The sequence below is a fragment of the Theropithecus gelada genome, chromosome 6 (genome assembly GCF_003255815.1).
Source record: "Theropithecus gelada isolate Dixy chromosome 6, Tgel_1.0, whole genome shotgun sequence".
NCBI lineage: Eukaryota > Metazoa > Chordata > Mammalia > Primates > Cercopithecidae > Theropithecus > Theropithecus gelada.
Window position 1 is genome coordinate 135,303,978 of NC_037673.1, and position 16,268 is coordinate 135,320,245.

General features: G+C 43.2%; 1 protein-coding gene across 28 annotated transcripts in view; it reads left to right on the plus strand.

Moving 5' to 3' along the window:
• Nucleotides 1-16,268, plus strand: part of CTNNA1 (catenin alpha 1) — a 178,904-nt gene that overhangs the window by 155,608 nt on the left and 7,028 nt on the right. For all 28 annotated transcript variants that reach the window (XM_025387032.1, XM_025387029.1, XM_025387031.1 and 25 more), the window contains 3 exons: nucleotides 5,578-5,734; nucleotides 12,337-12,537; nucleotides 13,087-13,238. In XM_025387032.1, coding sequence (XP_025242817.1) covers nucleotides 5,578-5,734; nucleotides 12,337-12,537; nucleotides 13,087-13,238 — 510 coding nt within the window. The remainder of the gene's footprint in view (nucleotides 1-5,577; nucleotides 5,735-12,336; nucleotides 12,538-13,086; nucleotides 13,239-16,268) is intronic.

Genomic DNA, 16,268 nt, shown 5'->3' on the forward strand with positions numbered 1-16,268 from the left:
GAAAGGTCTGAGTGGAACTGGGGTCCCTAACATTGAGAGTTTCAGAAGGTGAGCAGTGGCCAGCACAAGAGCCTGAGGAAGTGCTGTCAGGACCAGAGCCCCAGAAGCTGGCAGTGTCTTAGAAGCCAAATGAAAGAGAGAAAAAAAAAGGGGTTTCTGGGAAAAGATTAGATGAGATTGCCCAGGGGTAGGAAGAGTAGAAAGAGTAGAGAAGGCAGCATAGAACTGAGCTTTAAGGAAATCCCAAGAGCGTAGAAGACAACGAGACAGCAAAGGAGGCAAAGACAAAATAGCCAGAATGATGGAAACAAAATGGAAATAGTGTTTGAGAAAATCCAACATCCAATCCTGAAAGAACACTTTACAAACTAGGAATAGGAGAGAACTTCCTTAGCCTGATAAAGAATCTCCATGAACAGTTGGTAGCTAACATTATACTTAATGGTAAAGACTGAATGCTTTCCCTGTATGATCAGAAATAGGACAAGGACGTCCACCCTTGCCACCCTTATGTCACACTGTACTGGGGCTCAAGCCAACAATAGCATTTTAAAAGTTAACGATCAGCACAGTGATCCTGCCTAGTTGGGGGCTCCTTGCAAATTTAATAGTAACATTAATTTTTGTTTTTAAAGTTATAAATAAGAGTAAACTCCACCCCCACCCAATAGCTGTTTTCTCATCATTTATACTTTACCTTAAGTGGTCCATTCCTGTCCCTGTTTTTCTACTGCTGTTTTGGTGTTTTCCTTATTGATTTACATAATATTGTATATTTAATCTGTAATATATATTTAAATATAGACATACATAATTGTATTTATAGGTTGACTTCTCCCATTGTTATTTTGAAATAGAATTTTCTAAGACATAAATATTGTGACTAATGATGACTTAGTACATATGGCGACTTAGTATATAACCGAAGTGACTTTTTTAAAATTTTCATTCAGTTTCGTTTTTTTAACTTTCATTCAGTTTTTTTTTCTTTCTTAACTTTCATTCAGTTTCATTGAAACTGATTGTTTCTTTACAGATTTAACCTTTACATATTTCATATGAATTGCTTTGTGGGAGATCTGACACTCCCTTCATTTTTTCCTGGCATATAGAAAAGCTGTTGGTTTTTACTATTTTACATTGTCTTTAGTTATATTAATGAACTTTTATTCTAAGAGTTTTTTCAGGCCAGGTACTGTGGCTTACGCCACTCATCCCAGCATTTTGGGAGGCCAAACCGGGTGGACCACCTGAGGTCGGGAGTTCCAGACCAGCCTGACCAATACGGTGAAACCCCATCTCTACTAAAAATACATAAATTAACCAGGTGTGGTGGCACACACCTGTAATCCCAGCTACTCAGGAGGCTGAAGTGGGAGACTCGCTTGAACCTGGGAGGTGGAGGTTGTAGTGAGCTATCATGCCACTGCACTCTAGCCTGAGCGACAGAGGGAGACCCTGTCTCCAAAAAAAAAAAATAATAATTTATATACTTCAGTTTTCTGTGTAATTTGCATTGGAATGTGTGATTTTTCTCATTTTTCTAACAGCTTTTCCTATTATTTTCATTTCTTACCTTATTTCATTGGCTAGAAAGTCCATTATATTATTATTTAACCAGTGGTGACAGTAAGTATTCCAATTAATAACGTCTTGATTTTTTAAGGTAAATGATTTTATAAAAGTTTCACAATTCAGTGTCGTGTTGGATGATTAAAGTAGTATGTTAAGGACGTATCTATATATTTTTTAAAAGAGTGACAGGGTCTCACCGTTACTCAGGCTGGAGTGCAGTGGCATGATCGTGGCTTACTGCAGCCTTGGCCTCCTGGGTTTAGGCGATCTCCCCACCTCAGCCTCCCAGAGTGCTGGGATTACAGGCATGAGCCACTGTGCTCAGCCAGGACACCTCTTTCTATTCCAAATTTAGTAAGAGTAATCAGAAATGAGTATTTAATATTATCAGCTGTCTTTTGTACACAATTCTGTAATCAAAATGAGAAAATTAACCTTAGGCAAGGTGCTTCCCCTCATTATACTGTATGTGATATATTACAAAGATTTCCCTTTGTAGTGGAAAATACTTAAAACATATAATTAATTCCCTGCCCATGTTTACTTGGCTTTCTTAGGAAACATTTTTACTAGCCAGATATTCTTACAGTGCATAGCTCCACTCTGATACATGGATACATTATTGAATTAATAAGTTAATTAATGAAGAAAGTGGTCTTACAATGGTGAACACATCTAGTGGATAAGGAATGGCAGGAAGGAATAAGTCTCTTGGATGAAAATGTGGGAGACCACAGCATAACATGTGAGAAAAACAAGGATCTCTTCTTCCAAATTATTGCCTAAACCCAGGCACTTATGGAAGTGTTGGGCTATTAATAGTTCATAAACTGGGATGGCTCCGTTCCCTATGCCTGTGAATCTATAATTGATAGTCTGATAATCTACCAGTTCTAACTGTTTAGGAGAGAAGAGGAATAGCGGCACCAATCTAGTGGGTCTGAGTCTTCTTTAGTCTGTTATCACCTCCAGCCTTTGAGGGCTAAGTTATAACATTCTTGAATACCCCTCCAGTAAATCGGGAATTACACCCATGATCCAAAGCATCTGAAAACTCACCCCAGACTCCTCCATTCAGGGCTGCCCCCACACTCCTGCCTCATCCAGGTCCAGCACTTTCCTCTTGTCTTTGCCTCCTTCCCAAGTTGCATGTTATAAACACATTTACTGGGCTGGGCACAGTGGCTCATGCCTGTAATGCTAGCATTTTGGGAGGCCAAGGCAGGCGGATCACAAGGTCAGGAGATCGAGACCATCCTGGCTAACACAGTGAAACCCTGTCTCTACTAAAAATACAAAAAATTAGCCAGGTGTGGTGGCATGCACCTGTAGTCCCAGCTACTTGGGAGGCTGAGGCAGGAGAATCACTTGAACCTAGGAGGTGGAGGTTGCAGTGAGCCGAGATCACACCACTGCACTCCAGCCTGGGCGACAGAGGGAGACTCCGTTTCAAAAAAAATAAAATAAACACATTTACTTCTAATAACCCATAAGCACCTTGTACCTAAGAATCCTACTAATTATTCTCTCAGCCCATTTTCATACTACTCTCATTATTCACTTATTCAATGAATACAGCTGAAGGATCTGAATAGACATCTCTTCAAAGAATATAAAGAAACGGACAATAAGCATATGAAACAATACGTGTCATCATCAGCCATCAGGGTGATCACTTCAGATCTACTAGCATGTCTAGAATTAACCAAAAAGGGGGAAAATAACAAGTGTTAGTGAAGATGTAGGGCATGGTAGCCCTCATACACACTGGTGGGATGTAAAATGGTGCAGCCACTTTGGAAAAAGGTAAAGCAGCTTCTCAAAAGGTTAAACACAAAGTTTACTATATTTCCCAGCAGTTCTACTCCATTCCCAGAGAAATAAAAACATAGAAACGTGTATGAGCGTTCATAGCAACATTATTCATAACAGAGTGGCAATAATTCAAATGTTCATTAACTAATGAATGGCTAAATAAAATGTGGCATGGTCATATAACAGAATCTTATTCATCAACAAAAAGGAGCAAAGTACTGGTACATGCTACACATCAATGAACTTTTAAAACATTATGTTAGGCTGGGAGCAGTGGCTCATGCCTGTAATCGCAGCACTTTGGGAGGTGGTCAGGAGTTCGAGACCAGTGTGGCCAGCATGGTGAAAACCCGTCTCTACTGAAAACACAAAAATTTGCCTGGCGTAGTGGCGCACTCCTGTAACCCCAGCTACTTGGGAGGCTGAGACACAAGAATCACTTGAGCCTGGGAAGGGGGAGGTTGCAGTGAGCTGAGATCACGCCACTGCATTCCAGCCTGGGTGACAGAGCAAGGCTCAGTCTCAAAAAGAAACACACACAAAGCAAGTTACAGAAGTCCACATGTTACATGATTCCATTTATCTGAAATGTCCACAATAGACAGATCCATAGAGATAGAAAGTAAATTAGTGGTTGCAAAAAAAAAAAGGGAGGGGTAAGGAGAGTTATGGGAAATGGCTGCTAATGGATATGGATGGGGTTTCTTTTTGGAGTGATGAAAATGTTCTAAAACTGAATGTGGTGAATGTTGCACAACTGCAAATATACTTTAAAAAAACCAATGAAATTGTGGCCTTTAAATGGGTGAATTGTAGATAGGTGAATTTTATCTCAATAAAGCTGTTTTTTGTCTTTTGGTTTTTTTGGAGACAGAGTCTTCCTATGTTTGCCCAGGCTGGTCTTGAACTCCTGGGCTCAAGCAATCCTCCTGCCTCAGCCTCCCAAAGTGTTGGGATTACAAGCTTGAGCCACCATGCCCAGCTTGTCTTTTTGAGGTGGAGTCTCAGTGTGTTGCCCAAGCTGGAGTGCAGTGGTGGGATCACAGCTCACTGTACCCTTGACCTCCTGGGCTCAAGCAGTGTTCCCACCTTGGCCTGTCAAGTAGCTGGGACTACAGGTGTGTGCCACCATGCCCAGCTCATTTTCTTTATTGTTGGTAGAGATGGGGTCTCACTATGTTATCCAGGCTTTAAAATTAATATTTATTTTATTTTTTTCATTTTATTTATTTATTTTTTTGAGATAGAGTTTCACTCTTGTTGCCCAAGCTGGAGTGCAATGGTGTAATCTCTGCTCACCGCAGCCTCCGCCTCTCGAGCTCAAGCGATTCTCCTGCCTCAGCCTCCTGAGTAGCTGGGATTACAGGCGTGCGCCACCACATCTGGCCAATTTTGTATTTTTAGTAGAGATGGGATTTCACCATGTTGGTCAGGCTGGTCTTGAACTCCCGACCTCAGGTAATCTGACTGCCTTGGCCTCCCAAAGTGCTGGGATTACAGGTGTGAGCCACTGCACCTGGCCTAAAATTATTTTTAAATCTTAATAGGTTATACATTTTTTGAGCAGTTTTTTTGTCAAATATCCTTCCATTAAGAAGAAAATGAAAAATACTTTCGCTTAGATACAATGTATTTTTCATGAATACATTTTGATAATGTATCGAGAACCTGAAATGCCACATTTTCATCACAAGATATTTGTGGTGAGTAACCAGAACAACCCAGACATCCTACAGCAGGAGAATAACAGTGTGTCCATAACATAGAATAATAAACTGAGTGTTTTAAACACATATTTAATGATATGGAGAAGTATTTACAATAAGAATCAGGATAGTCCATTTTAAGTGGCATATAATTCTAACTGTGTATTTTTTGATGTGGCTATATATGTGTCTATATGAAGAGTAAAAAGCCTAGAATTTAGTGTCACTGAAAATGGTAGACTTGCCACCATGAATAAGCTAGTACAGTTAATTTTTTTTTGTTTTATCATTGTCCATAGTTTGCAAATAAAATATGTATTACTTCAACCTCACCATATAAAACCTGTAGTTTAACACTCTTCCCCTGTCTTTGTGATAGTTAGGATAGAGCATGTGGTGTGATGTCTCCTAGTGAAATGCATGTAAGGTAAAGCCATGACTCTGAAAAAGAGTAAACAATGAAGTTTAATATCTTTTGCAGGTTATTAATGCTGCATTGGCTTTAGCAGCAAAACCACAGAGTAAACTGGCCCAAGAGAACATGGATCTTTTTAAAGAACAGTGGGAAAAACAAGTCCGTGTTCTCACAGATGCTGTCGATGACATTACTTCCATTGATGACTTCTTGGCTGTCTCAGGTAATGAGCTGGTTCCCCAGAGAAGTATGTGAAGATGTTCATAATTACTTTTGTCTAAGTTGTATTAATGGGCAAACACTCCTACGTCTTGGCAGGTAAATTATTCTAACAATAATATTGTGCTGATTTTCATTTTAATGTTTAAAAAGCCATCAGCTACAGGGTTTTCAAGTGATAGCTACTCAGCTACTGGGAAGTAGCTGGGGTTGGAGATGTTTCCCTTGATAGGGCTGGTCTGAATCCTAGGAGAATGAATTAGAAACCTGGGTGGCAAAGGCTTATCCCTGCTTGTATAGAGTGAAGTCTTTCAACTGGGGCCGGTAGAACACTATGACCATCCATCATCCCTCTTGCTGCCGTTGTGTTTAGAAAAAAACATTGATCTGTGTCTTGGTGGAGACTGTGGTTATTTGTTATGAGCCTATGAAACTTAGGAGAAGAAGGGATTCTCAACATCATCACCTTTAGTTTCTTTTTAAAAATAATTTCTTCCCTTCTTGGAAAGCCTCTCTTCTGTCTCTCAGACATGATCGCAGTCATAGTTTATCTGCCTACTTTTCCAAAGACAGAATGTCTGCATGATGCACAGATAGAAAACAGAGAGGAAATGTTTAAGTGCCATTTAATTATGAACTTGCAAAAAATAAATCTGGGTAATTCACCTCACAAAAACAGTTGATTTCATTATATAAACATAAACTGGTAATGACTTAGTAAATTGCATTCATATAGAAAATGTCTGTCAAATGCAATTCAGTGTTTATCGCACAGAGATAAATTTCAATCCCATCTTCTTAGAGTTGAGTAACTATAAATGCATTCTCCATTTAACGGGGCCTCTGTTGCCCTTTGCTACACGGCTTGTTCTCTGAAAGTGCCAGACTTCCTGAGGCCAGTGGCTGTGGACAGAATCAGTGGCTAAGTTTTTGTAGGGCTGAAACTACCTGTCACCCCAGGGAACCACAGGCTAGAACGTGGCAGTAGGGCTCAAAACAGAAGCGGGGCTTAAGTACATGCACAGCACAGCCCTCCAGCAGTGACCTATATAAGGGTGACTGTGTATTCTGCATACCAATGCCTCCCTGTCTTCACACTCTCTCCTTAGGACGGGTAGTCTTGGCTTAACTTGAGAAACTGAGGAGCAGGCAATCTGTAAACTGCAAAAAGTAGGGGGTAAACCATGTTGCTGCAAGACTGCCAAATTGCAGGTGTTGGTACTTTAAAACAAAAAACTCATTTGCAAGCACATCTTTGCAGGTGCCAAAAATGCAGCAATGGCTTTTTTGGGAAATCTTGGCCTTCTGTTGTTTTTCCCAATGAAGTACTGAATTATTCTTTTTCATCGGTTTAGAGAAAAACATTCCACCTTCACAGCACACTTTTAAGCAAACAACAAATTCTGAAATCTAAATGCAGAGCCCTCCTCCGGATAAATACTACATTCTTAAAGTTACTTTTCTGAGATTAGGTTGGGTATGTCTCAGGCTTGGTCTCAAGGGATTTTCAGTCCTCCTTGTAGCAAAGTAAAATGTAACAGCATCAAATGTCCCTCATGCACCATTCATCAAGTCAGTGAAGAAAAGGGATTCTGCAGCAGCATTTAGTGGATTCTAGGCAATATCTTTAGGGCATGTGACATAAAAGAATGGTAAAGAGAAATCAAATTCTTTTAACAGATACACTGTTGTCTGGTGAGTGTGTTTCGTTTTTATGCAAATGTATGAGAGTATAAGAGGGGATTGATTTGATGGAAAGGAGTTTAGACAGTTTCTATTTAGCAAATAAAATCATGGAACAATTCTTTCAGTCAAAGGTGGTGGTGTTTTTAGAGCATCTGAATTTTAGAAGTCTACCTAGTGTGTTTTTCTGATGTTCTGTCACAGCCTTGCTTAGGAATGTTAAGTAATTAAATCACTAATAGGGCAAGACCTTTCTTCATAATTCCTCTGATTTATACAATATGCTTTTTGCGGGGAATAGATAAAGGATGGAGACAAGCAGATGCCTGTGTAGGTTTCTACTGGAATGACCAGTTAATTTGCAGCATTCAGACTCCTTTATACTCTTACGTACATACCTTACCCATGGTAGCTTTAGCACTTTTTTTTTTTTTTTTTTTTTTTTTTGAGATGGAGTTTTGCTCTTGTTGCCTAGGCTGGAGTGCAATGGCGGGATCTCGGCTCACCACAACCTTTGCCTCCTGGTGGTTCAAGCAATTCTCTTGCCTCAGCCCTCCTCCCGAGTAGCTGGGATTACAGGTGCTTGCCACCATGCCCTGCTAATTTTTTGTATTTTTAGTAGAGACAAGGTTTCACCATGTTGGCCAGGCTGGGCTCAAACTCCTGACCTCAGGTGACCCACCCGCCTCAGCCTCCCAAAGTTCTGGGATTACACGTGTGAGCCACCGCATCCGGCCCAGCTTTTTATTTCAGGGGACTAGAGATACTTCTCCATCTCACCTGACACACAGCCTAGGCAAGTGTCATCTGCAGCAGTCACGGGCAGTATTTAGATGAGAAGCCACATCTTGGCCCTGACCTGACCCTGCCTCATTTGTCAATGTCCCCTGGCCCTAAAGCATAGTGGTGCTTTGGTGGACCCATAGTGAGATGGGCTTGTTTTTGAGTAGGGGGCTGCCTGGCAAGTGCCCAGCACAGGATCTGGCTTTTGAGGTAGGTGGGCTTCGTAGCTTTTACTAAACGAACAGCAGGGATGCACCCTGACTCCTTGGAGTGTTTGTTTTCTGCTGTCTCCTGGGGCTTGAGGCCCTTTGATACAGTGTGAGAGGTTTTATGTAGTATTTGCATTTGTGATTTTCCACCATCAAATTCTTTTACACTCCATGGGGCCTGGATATTGGCTATAGCGCTGTCCAGTCACTGAGAACCCGTCCATGAGGAAATCATTTATGGAGTAGGGCTTCAACTCCTTTGTTCTGGATATTCTGCCCCATTGGTTCCAGAAATTCCCTCATACTTAGAACAAGTCATGTCCTGATCTGTGGCTCAAAAAGTAATAGTCATCTTGTGTATAACCTGGTGCAGCCACCAAGACCCCATGCCAGCATTTTATGAGGCTGTAGGGCAGGGGAACTTTGGTCATTGCCAAATAATGTGACAGTCGCACTTGCATAGAGAGGAATATGCATGATACCTCCAGGGAGGAGGGGTAGGGTCTCCTCACCCACAAGCTGTTCTATTCCAAATGCTGCCTTGTAAATATTGGAGATGGTTTAAAATGGTAGCATTCAGCAAACCAAGAATATATTTATATTGACCAATCCCTTAAGGAGAGTGGTTTGAAATTCATCAAAGTGATAGAGACTCTTTGAATTTCACTTGGATTGTATTTGATAAACATTTTCCATGGAAATGTTATTGATTTCCATTCTCTTACTCTGCTTACATGTTGCAGTTTTGGCTCCCTTTTTTTGAAGATGCAAGTGATTGTTTAGAGAAGCTGTAATTGGGTTTATTAAATTTTTTACTAAATGCTCTTAGAAACAATATAATGCATTAAATGCTTTGGAGCAATACTTGGAGTGGTAATTTGCACTCTCCTTCATTAAGTGTCAGTGTGTCCAAAATATTTGGTCTGATTGGGAGGTCATTAAATAGAAAGATTACTGTACCTAAATGTTGGTTTTGTGTTTAATAGCAGAAATGCTAAACTATAGACAGAGTTTCTGTCTTTGGAGGAAGTGGTGAAGTTAGATTAGTGGTGATTTTTTTTTTTTTTTTGAGACTGAGTCTCACTCTGTTGCCAGGCTGGACTGCAGTGGCTTGATCTTGGCTCACTGCGGTCTCCACCTCCCGGGTTCAAGCAATTCTCCTGCCTCAGCCTCCTGAGTAGCTGGGATTACAGGCACCTGCCACCACACCCACCTAATTTCTGTATTTTCAGTAGAGATGGGGTTTTACCATGTTGGCCAGAATGGTCCCGATCTCCTGACCTCGTGATCTGCCCGCCTCAGCCTCCCAAAGTGCTGGGATTACAGGCATGAGCCACCATGTAATCAGAAATCACCTGGCCGGTGATTTTTTTTTTCCTTTTTAAGCCTACTACATAGAGTTTACATGGCAAGCCCTCAGAATAGTTCATGTCACAGGCTAAATCCTCTACATAAAGTATGAAACATCGTTTTCATTTTCTTTGTGTGCAGCAGCCCTGCATACGCTGCATGCTATAAAGATACCCAGGGCAGAGGGTACAAAGAAGAGGCTCTATTGCTACACATTGTAGACTGAAGTTCTGACATCTCTTATGGAGAATGCCAATCGGCATCGTTCCTGGAGGGCAATTAGGTACCATACTTCTACTTTAAACATATATACCTTTTAACTCAGCGATCTCATTGCTAGACATTTTCTCTAGGGGAGTGTCACAAATGTTTGCCAAAATACCTGTATAGGGATGTTTTCTTCAACCAGAATGTCTAAGGGAAGATTGAATAAGTGAATTATAGCCCCTCCATCTCTTCAGTAGGGTACTATGCAGCCATTAAAATGGATGAGGTAGATCTGTAGGGCCATACCTAGAAAGGTTTTCAAGTGAAAAAGATACAATAGTGTCCATAATATAATTCCTTTTATATTCATTTACATATAGTTGTCCATATTTTATATGGACTGGTGTGTGTGTGTGTGTATGATTTTTTTCTATTAGAAGCACACCTATAAATCATGTGTTGGACAGCTGTTCATGGGTACAGATTTGTGTATCTACTCATAGTGGACCTATGCTGTTTCCTTAGCTAAAATGATTTATGGTTTCAGTTAGTGTGGGCACAGCCTGTCCCCTTCCGTTAAACAGTGGACTCGCACCTCCCCGCATCAGGTTCAGTTGGGGAGAGGAGGCTGGGTGCTCTGTCCTGGGCGGCAGCCTCAGCGAGGCTGGGGCTTTCCTAGAGACAAGTGTTTCATGAGGGTAGAGAATATTACTTTGTTCAGCTTCCTGAAGTGGGGAATGTTACTCTAAAAAATGGCGTACCCTTTCCTGGTTTAGGTTCATCTAGAAGAAGGCCAGGATGAATTCAAGAAAGTCTAGATGGATTAAAAAAAAAAAAAAAAAAAAGATGTATCTAGACAAAGGTTAAAAAATCCTTGGTAGAAGTTTGGGTCACTTTGTTTAATGAACGGGAAGGAATGCCATACTTCATTGATTCTGAAACAGGGATGAGTCTTAAAATCAATGATATGAGAAAATATTGGTTCTTAGTTTTGTTATCAACACACTTTCTTTCCATTTTATTCCTTTCTTTTCCTTAGCAATGCAAGTTTCATCTTAATGGTATCGTGTTAGATCCAGTAAAAGCAACAATTTTTAACCTAAGACCTTGTATGGTCGGCCTGCTCAGTACATTTTTTAGTTTGAATTATTCGAGTTTATATACTTCAGAAATGCTTGTGATGGGCTCCAAATCCGTTTATTCTTGTAATTGGTTTAAATGTCCCTCTTAAAATGTGTTTATGTTAGAAGTTTAATATGTTTACTCTTTCATTAGTTCATTGGTATAAACCCTGGCAAGTCTCATAATCTGTAATTAATAGAGACCAAAATATGGTCTTAACTATATTGCAGTAATCTAGTTTTCCCTTCTCTAATAAGAATTCTTACTATTTCCTGGCCTTCTCTGGAAAGGTATTTTTTGTTTGTTTTGGTTTTTGTTTTTGAGACAGTCTCTCACTCTGTTGCCCAGGCTGGAGTGCAGCGGCGTAATCTTGGCTCACTGCAACCCCTGCCTCCTGGATTCAAGCCATCCTCCTGCCTCAGCCTCCAGATATGCACTTTAATGGCTGCATAGTTCCCATAATTCACTTATCCACTCTTCTCTTGGTTTGCTTCCACGTTGTTATTATAGATGAGTTTGAGCAAACTCTTTGTGGTGGGGTTCCTAAAAATGTATAGTGTCAGGCTTTTTCCTTTGAGGAAAAATAGTTTTGTTGTTTTGCCCAAATTCAGCTGTGTGACTGTTAGGAGCCACCCATCAGCTTCATAGGAGTCAGGGGTTTTCACCTCTAGGGACCCTTCAAATATCACAATAAGCCCATCTGTGTACCATGAAGAGGGTTATTAAATAGTTCATCTCATGCCTCAGGCTCCTCTAGAGGAGGCTTCAACCTGCTTTCCAGCACCTTCTCCTATCCCTGGGCTGTACTGGCTTCTTGGTAGATTGTCTGAATATCATCAGCATCTCCTGGAGGGAGAGGGAGAGCGGACAGTGGACTTTTGTTCTAATTTAGCCTTTCCTTTATTTGGGACACAGGGTCAGTGAAGCTAGAGGAAGAGAAGTTATTGATGCTTCTGTAATTTTCTGCCAGGCTTACAGAACAACTGTGTCTTAAAGATGGGCATGTCTCCTGTTTTTTGTTTTATTTTGTTTTATTTTTAAAGCCTGGAATGAAGATTGTTATTCTTGAGAGTGATAACAGGTTTAGTTTCTGTCTCTGTCACTAGTCACTGGTCTCTCCAATGAAATATATGTAAAGCTTTCAGCACTGTGGCTGGCACCAAGCAAACAATAAATGATAGATGCCAGCTTACAGTTGCCACCTTCTCATAGAAGGCCTCCTTCCTCATTCAGCTTTTTGCTTGTTCTCCAGAGAATCACATTTTGGAAGATGTGAACAAATGTGTCATTGCTCTCCAGGAGAAGGATGTGGATGGCCTGGACCGCACAGCTGGTGCAATTCGAGGCCGGGCAGCCCGGGTCATTCACGTAGTCACCTCAGAGATGGACAACTATGAGCCTGGAGTCTACACAGAGAAGGTTCTGGAAGCCACTAAGCTTCTCTCCAACACAGGTATGGGAACTCTAGCTTTTCAGTGCTCGCACACACCGCAACCTGAGTAGGGCAGGCCACCCGATTAGCCCAGCCCTGTGGTGAGGAAGGAGGAGTCGGGAACTCAGATTTGGTCTCATGGCACATTGGGCTCCTGAGAAGTTGGTTATAGCCAAATTCAGGCCTCACAAGCATATTTTCTTCGTGTGTATCTCATGAGTAATCATGGGACTAATTCTAAACACACTATTTAAGATGAATTTCTGAGTTTAACCTCTTATTAGTGAGTAAAGACTAAATTAAGGTAGGTCCCATTCTTAAGCAAGGCTTCAAGTTAGTCTCACTTCCAAGTTCTCAACCATCCAATCCCTCTGTTGCAGAGAAAAAGATGATTTGAGTTGTTGTAAAATACTGCATTTATTTCAACCATAAATACTCCTCACATAGATAGAAGCAGAGGCTCTTCATCATAAGCCTCACCTCTTTCTGTCTAGCTGAGTGATTCAGGGAGGGTCAGGGGAATGATGCTGCCTGCGTACCAGAACATCTGCTGTGCCCCTTTCTCCACAGTCATGCCACGTTTTACTGAGCAAGTAGAGGCGGCCGTGGAAGCCCTCAGCTCGGACCCTGCCCAGCCAATGGATGAGAATGAGTTTATCGATGCCTCCCGCCTGGTATATGATGGCATCCGGGACATCAGGAAAGCAGTGCTGATGATAAGGGTGAGTAACTGCATTTCAGACGTCTTAACAGCTTCTTTCTTATCATTTGCTAAACTTGAGCAATGCGTCATTCTAGAACTCGGCAGATGCGGTAGCGGTATATTAAAACCATGAATCTAAAAGCTGTTAGAATGAGATATATTTAATTATGTTGTCTAAAATGACTGTTAGTTGCAAGTTAGAGCCCAAACTTGGGCCAAGAAGAGGAGCTAGCCTGAGTTGACGATTTAATTTAGGATAAACAGTCTCTACAACATGAGGCTTCAGTTTGAGTTAGGCAGGAAATTATAGAAAATAATGGTTCTCAAGCTAGTATCAGAGAAGGAAGTCTTTTCGTAATGCAGATTCAAGTTACTGTTCACATGGAGTGCCCCTCTCTTCGGAGAGGCTGCAGGCAGACAGGATGATGGAACCCCAGGGTGTTGCGGGGGGAAGTGGCCCCAGGTGATGCTCCTAGGCTCATGGCCAAGTGCTGAGCCCCTTTCCCCATAGCCAGAATGCCTGGAGGGCCTGTAGCAAGGGCAGAGGAGAAACGGGCATCTGCGGCATCTGTGGTTGAGCTCCCGGCTTACTGTCCTGCTCTCTGACACTATTCCTGTCTTCATTCAAGAATTATCCTTCCAGCCCCTGGGCGTCTCAGTTTCTTGATGTCTTGTCCTCCTCCACCTCAGCCTCGTGGCCATAGCCGTACCTCAGCTTTTGTCACTGCCTGCCATTGTCTTTGTCATCCCCAGCAGCCCGGTTCTATTGTTGAGGTTGCGCCCTTGAGTCCTGCAACTCCCAGCGAGCCTTTGAGTCCACTATGGGGTCTTCAGTCAGTTGGTCCTCCCTGTTTGACACTCACTCAGCCCCTTGTGTCCTTCGTTCAGTCTTTTTTCAGCTTTGAGTCCATAGTTGAATATTCTCACTCCTCTGCCCAGCTGTTTCCTTACACTTGCCTTGCAAGGTGCAGTCTTAGCAAGATCCTGCTCTCCTGAGCACAGTGCAGATGGCCACAGCCACGCCGACGGAGCCACAGAAGCCGCGGCCATTTGTGGGCCCTTGCTGCCCTGCAACAGGTGCCCGTCCACCCACCCACACCTGTGCCCCTGTCCTATTTGGCCCCCTTGCCGATTTCATTGAGGATACTGAGGCAGTTAGTACGGCCACCCCGCTGCATCCACGCCTGTGTGCTCTGCCTTCCTCCTAGGACTATGGGCATTGCTGTTGGTGCTTCTGGCCGAGGCCGTCCCTTGCATGTCCTTGCACTGGGGTCCCAGCTTCTTCACCCCCTGCCTTCTGTACCTTTCCCCAAGCCTATGATGATTTCTCCCATTTTTAAGGGGGAAAAAATCTCTTGACCCACACCCCTACTCAGTCTCGTTGGCTGGTTTCTCCCCATCTCCTCAGCCTGTGAAACATGGGTGTGGCCTGCTGGGAAGTCCTTGGCCTCTTCAGAGTCCTGTCTAGAGGCCAACTCTCCTAAGTTCCACACTTGCCTGTGCACCTTGCCTCCTCCCTCTCACTTGCTCCACCCAGGCAGCACATGTTGATAGTGACTCCGTCTTCCCTTGCTCATGCGCAGACCTCGGATCTTTTATTTCCCTTTTGTCCCATACCCCACATCCGCTTTATCTGTGAATTCTTTTGGCTCTCCCTTCACAGTAGAGAACCTGAACATGTTCTCACCCTCGCCCAAGCCACCAGCACCTCTCACCCGGGTTCATGCAGGTGCCACTCAGCTGGTTCCCCGTTCCAATCCTGGGTGCCTACAGTCTCATGAGCCACAGGGCAGCCAGAGCGATTTCTCTAAGCTTCAGTCACATCATGTTATCCTCTGTGCCATCCTCTCTACAGGCAGCCACGTCATTCTTTATGCTGGCCTACAAGGCTTTCTAGGACTAGAACCTGTCACTTCTCCAACCTCATCTCCTGCTGATCTCCCCTTGTGCTCATGGGGTTCCAGGCAAGCCGGTGACATAGGGGCAGTGAGCTAAGCCCCCCTTCTGTGGCCTCCTTGCTATTCACGCAGTTCCCTGGGCCAACGCCCCTTCCCCACAGCCTCAATGCTGCCGCCCGCCCCGCCTACCCCCTCCTTGAGAGCACCTTCTCATCACACTTTTCCTAACACCCGCATGGAGTTAAAACCTCGCTTTATTCCTCTCTGCTTTCTTTATACACTGGCCACTTTTTTTTTTTTTTTTTTTTTTTTTTGAGACAGAGTCTCGCTTAGTCGCCCAGGCTGGAGTGCAGTGGCGCGATCTCGGCTCACTGCAAGCTCCGCCTCCCGGGTTCACGCCATTCTCCTGCCTCAGCCTCCCGAGTAGCTGGGACTACAGGCGCCCGCCGCTTCGCCCGGCTAATTTTTTGCCACTTTTGATGTGTCATATAATTCATTTGCTTACTTTGTTGCCATTTCTTCCATTAGAATATGCATGAGAGGAATTTTTATCTGTCTGTCACTTTGTATCTCTAGGGCCCAGAATGCTTGGCAGAGAGAGAATGAATGAATGAATGAATGAATGAATGAATGAATGAATGAATGAATGAGAGTACTCGGTTTTCTTGGCAAGAACGGTTCTTGGGTCTGCGATGGGGTCCTGGGAAGGCAGAGATGATGTTAGGAGGTGGTCCTTTGAAAAGCCCCTTAACTGATTGCATGCCAGTCCCGAAGGCATGTGTGACTGCAGTGTTAAAACCGTCAGTGCTGGCATTGTGTTTTGTGTCACCAAGTCCGTCGGCCTCCAGGACCTCACGCGGACATGCTGTCTGGTGCCACCTGAGTGAGCATCCACTCCTTACCTCATCAAGGGACAGGCCCAGCCTTTGCGCAGCACGCTCTTGGTGGCTCCGGAATGTTTCTTGCGTATCTTCTTGTTTGAACCTCACAGCAAGTCCTTGGGCTGCGCTTGGACTAGATCCTGGTACAGATGAGGGACTCGCCTCACTGCCCTCCTGTCACAGGCCAGCCGGCTGGGCTGAGTGCCAACCCCAGCTGTTCTGCCTGCTGCCCCCTTACTGATAACTGCCAGAGGACAACATTATGTTTCA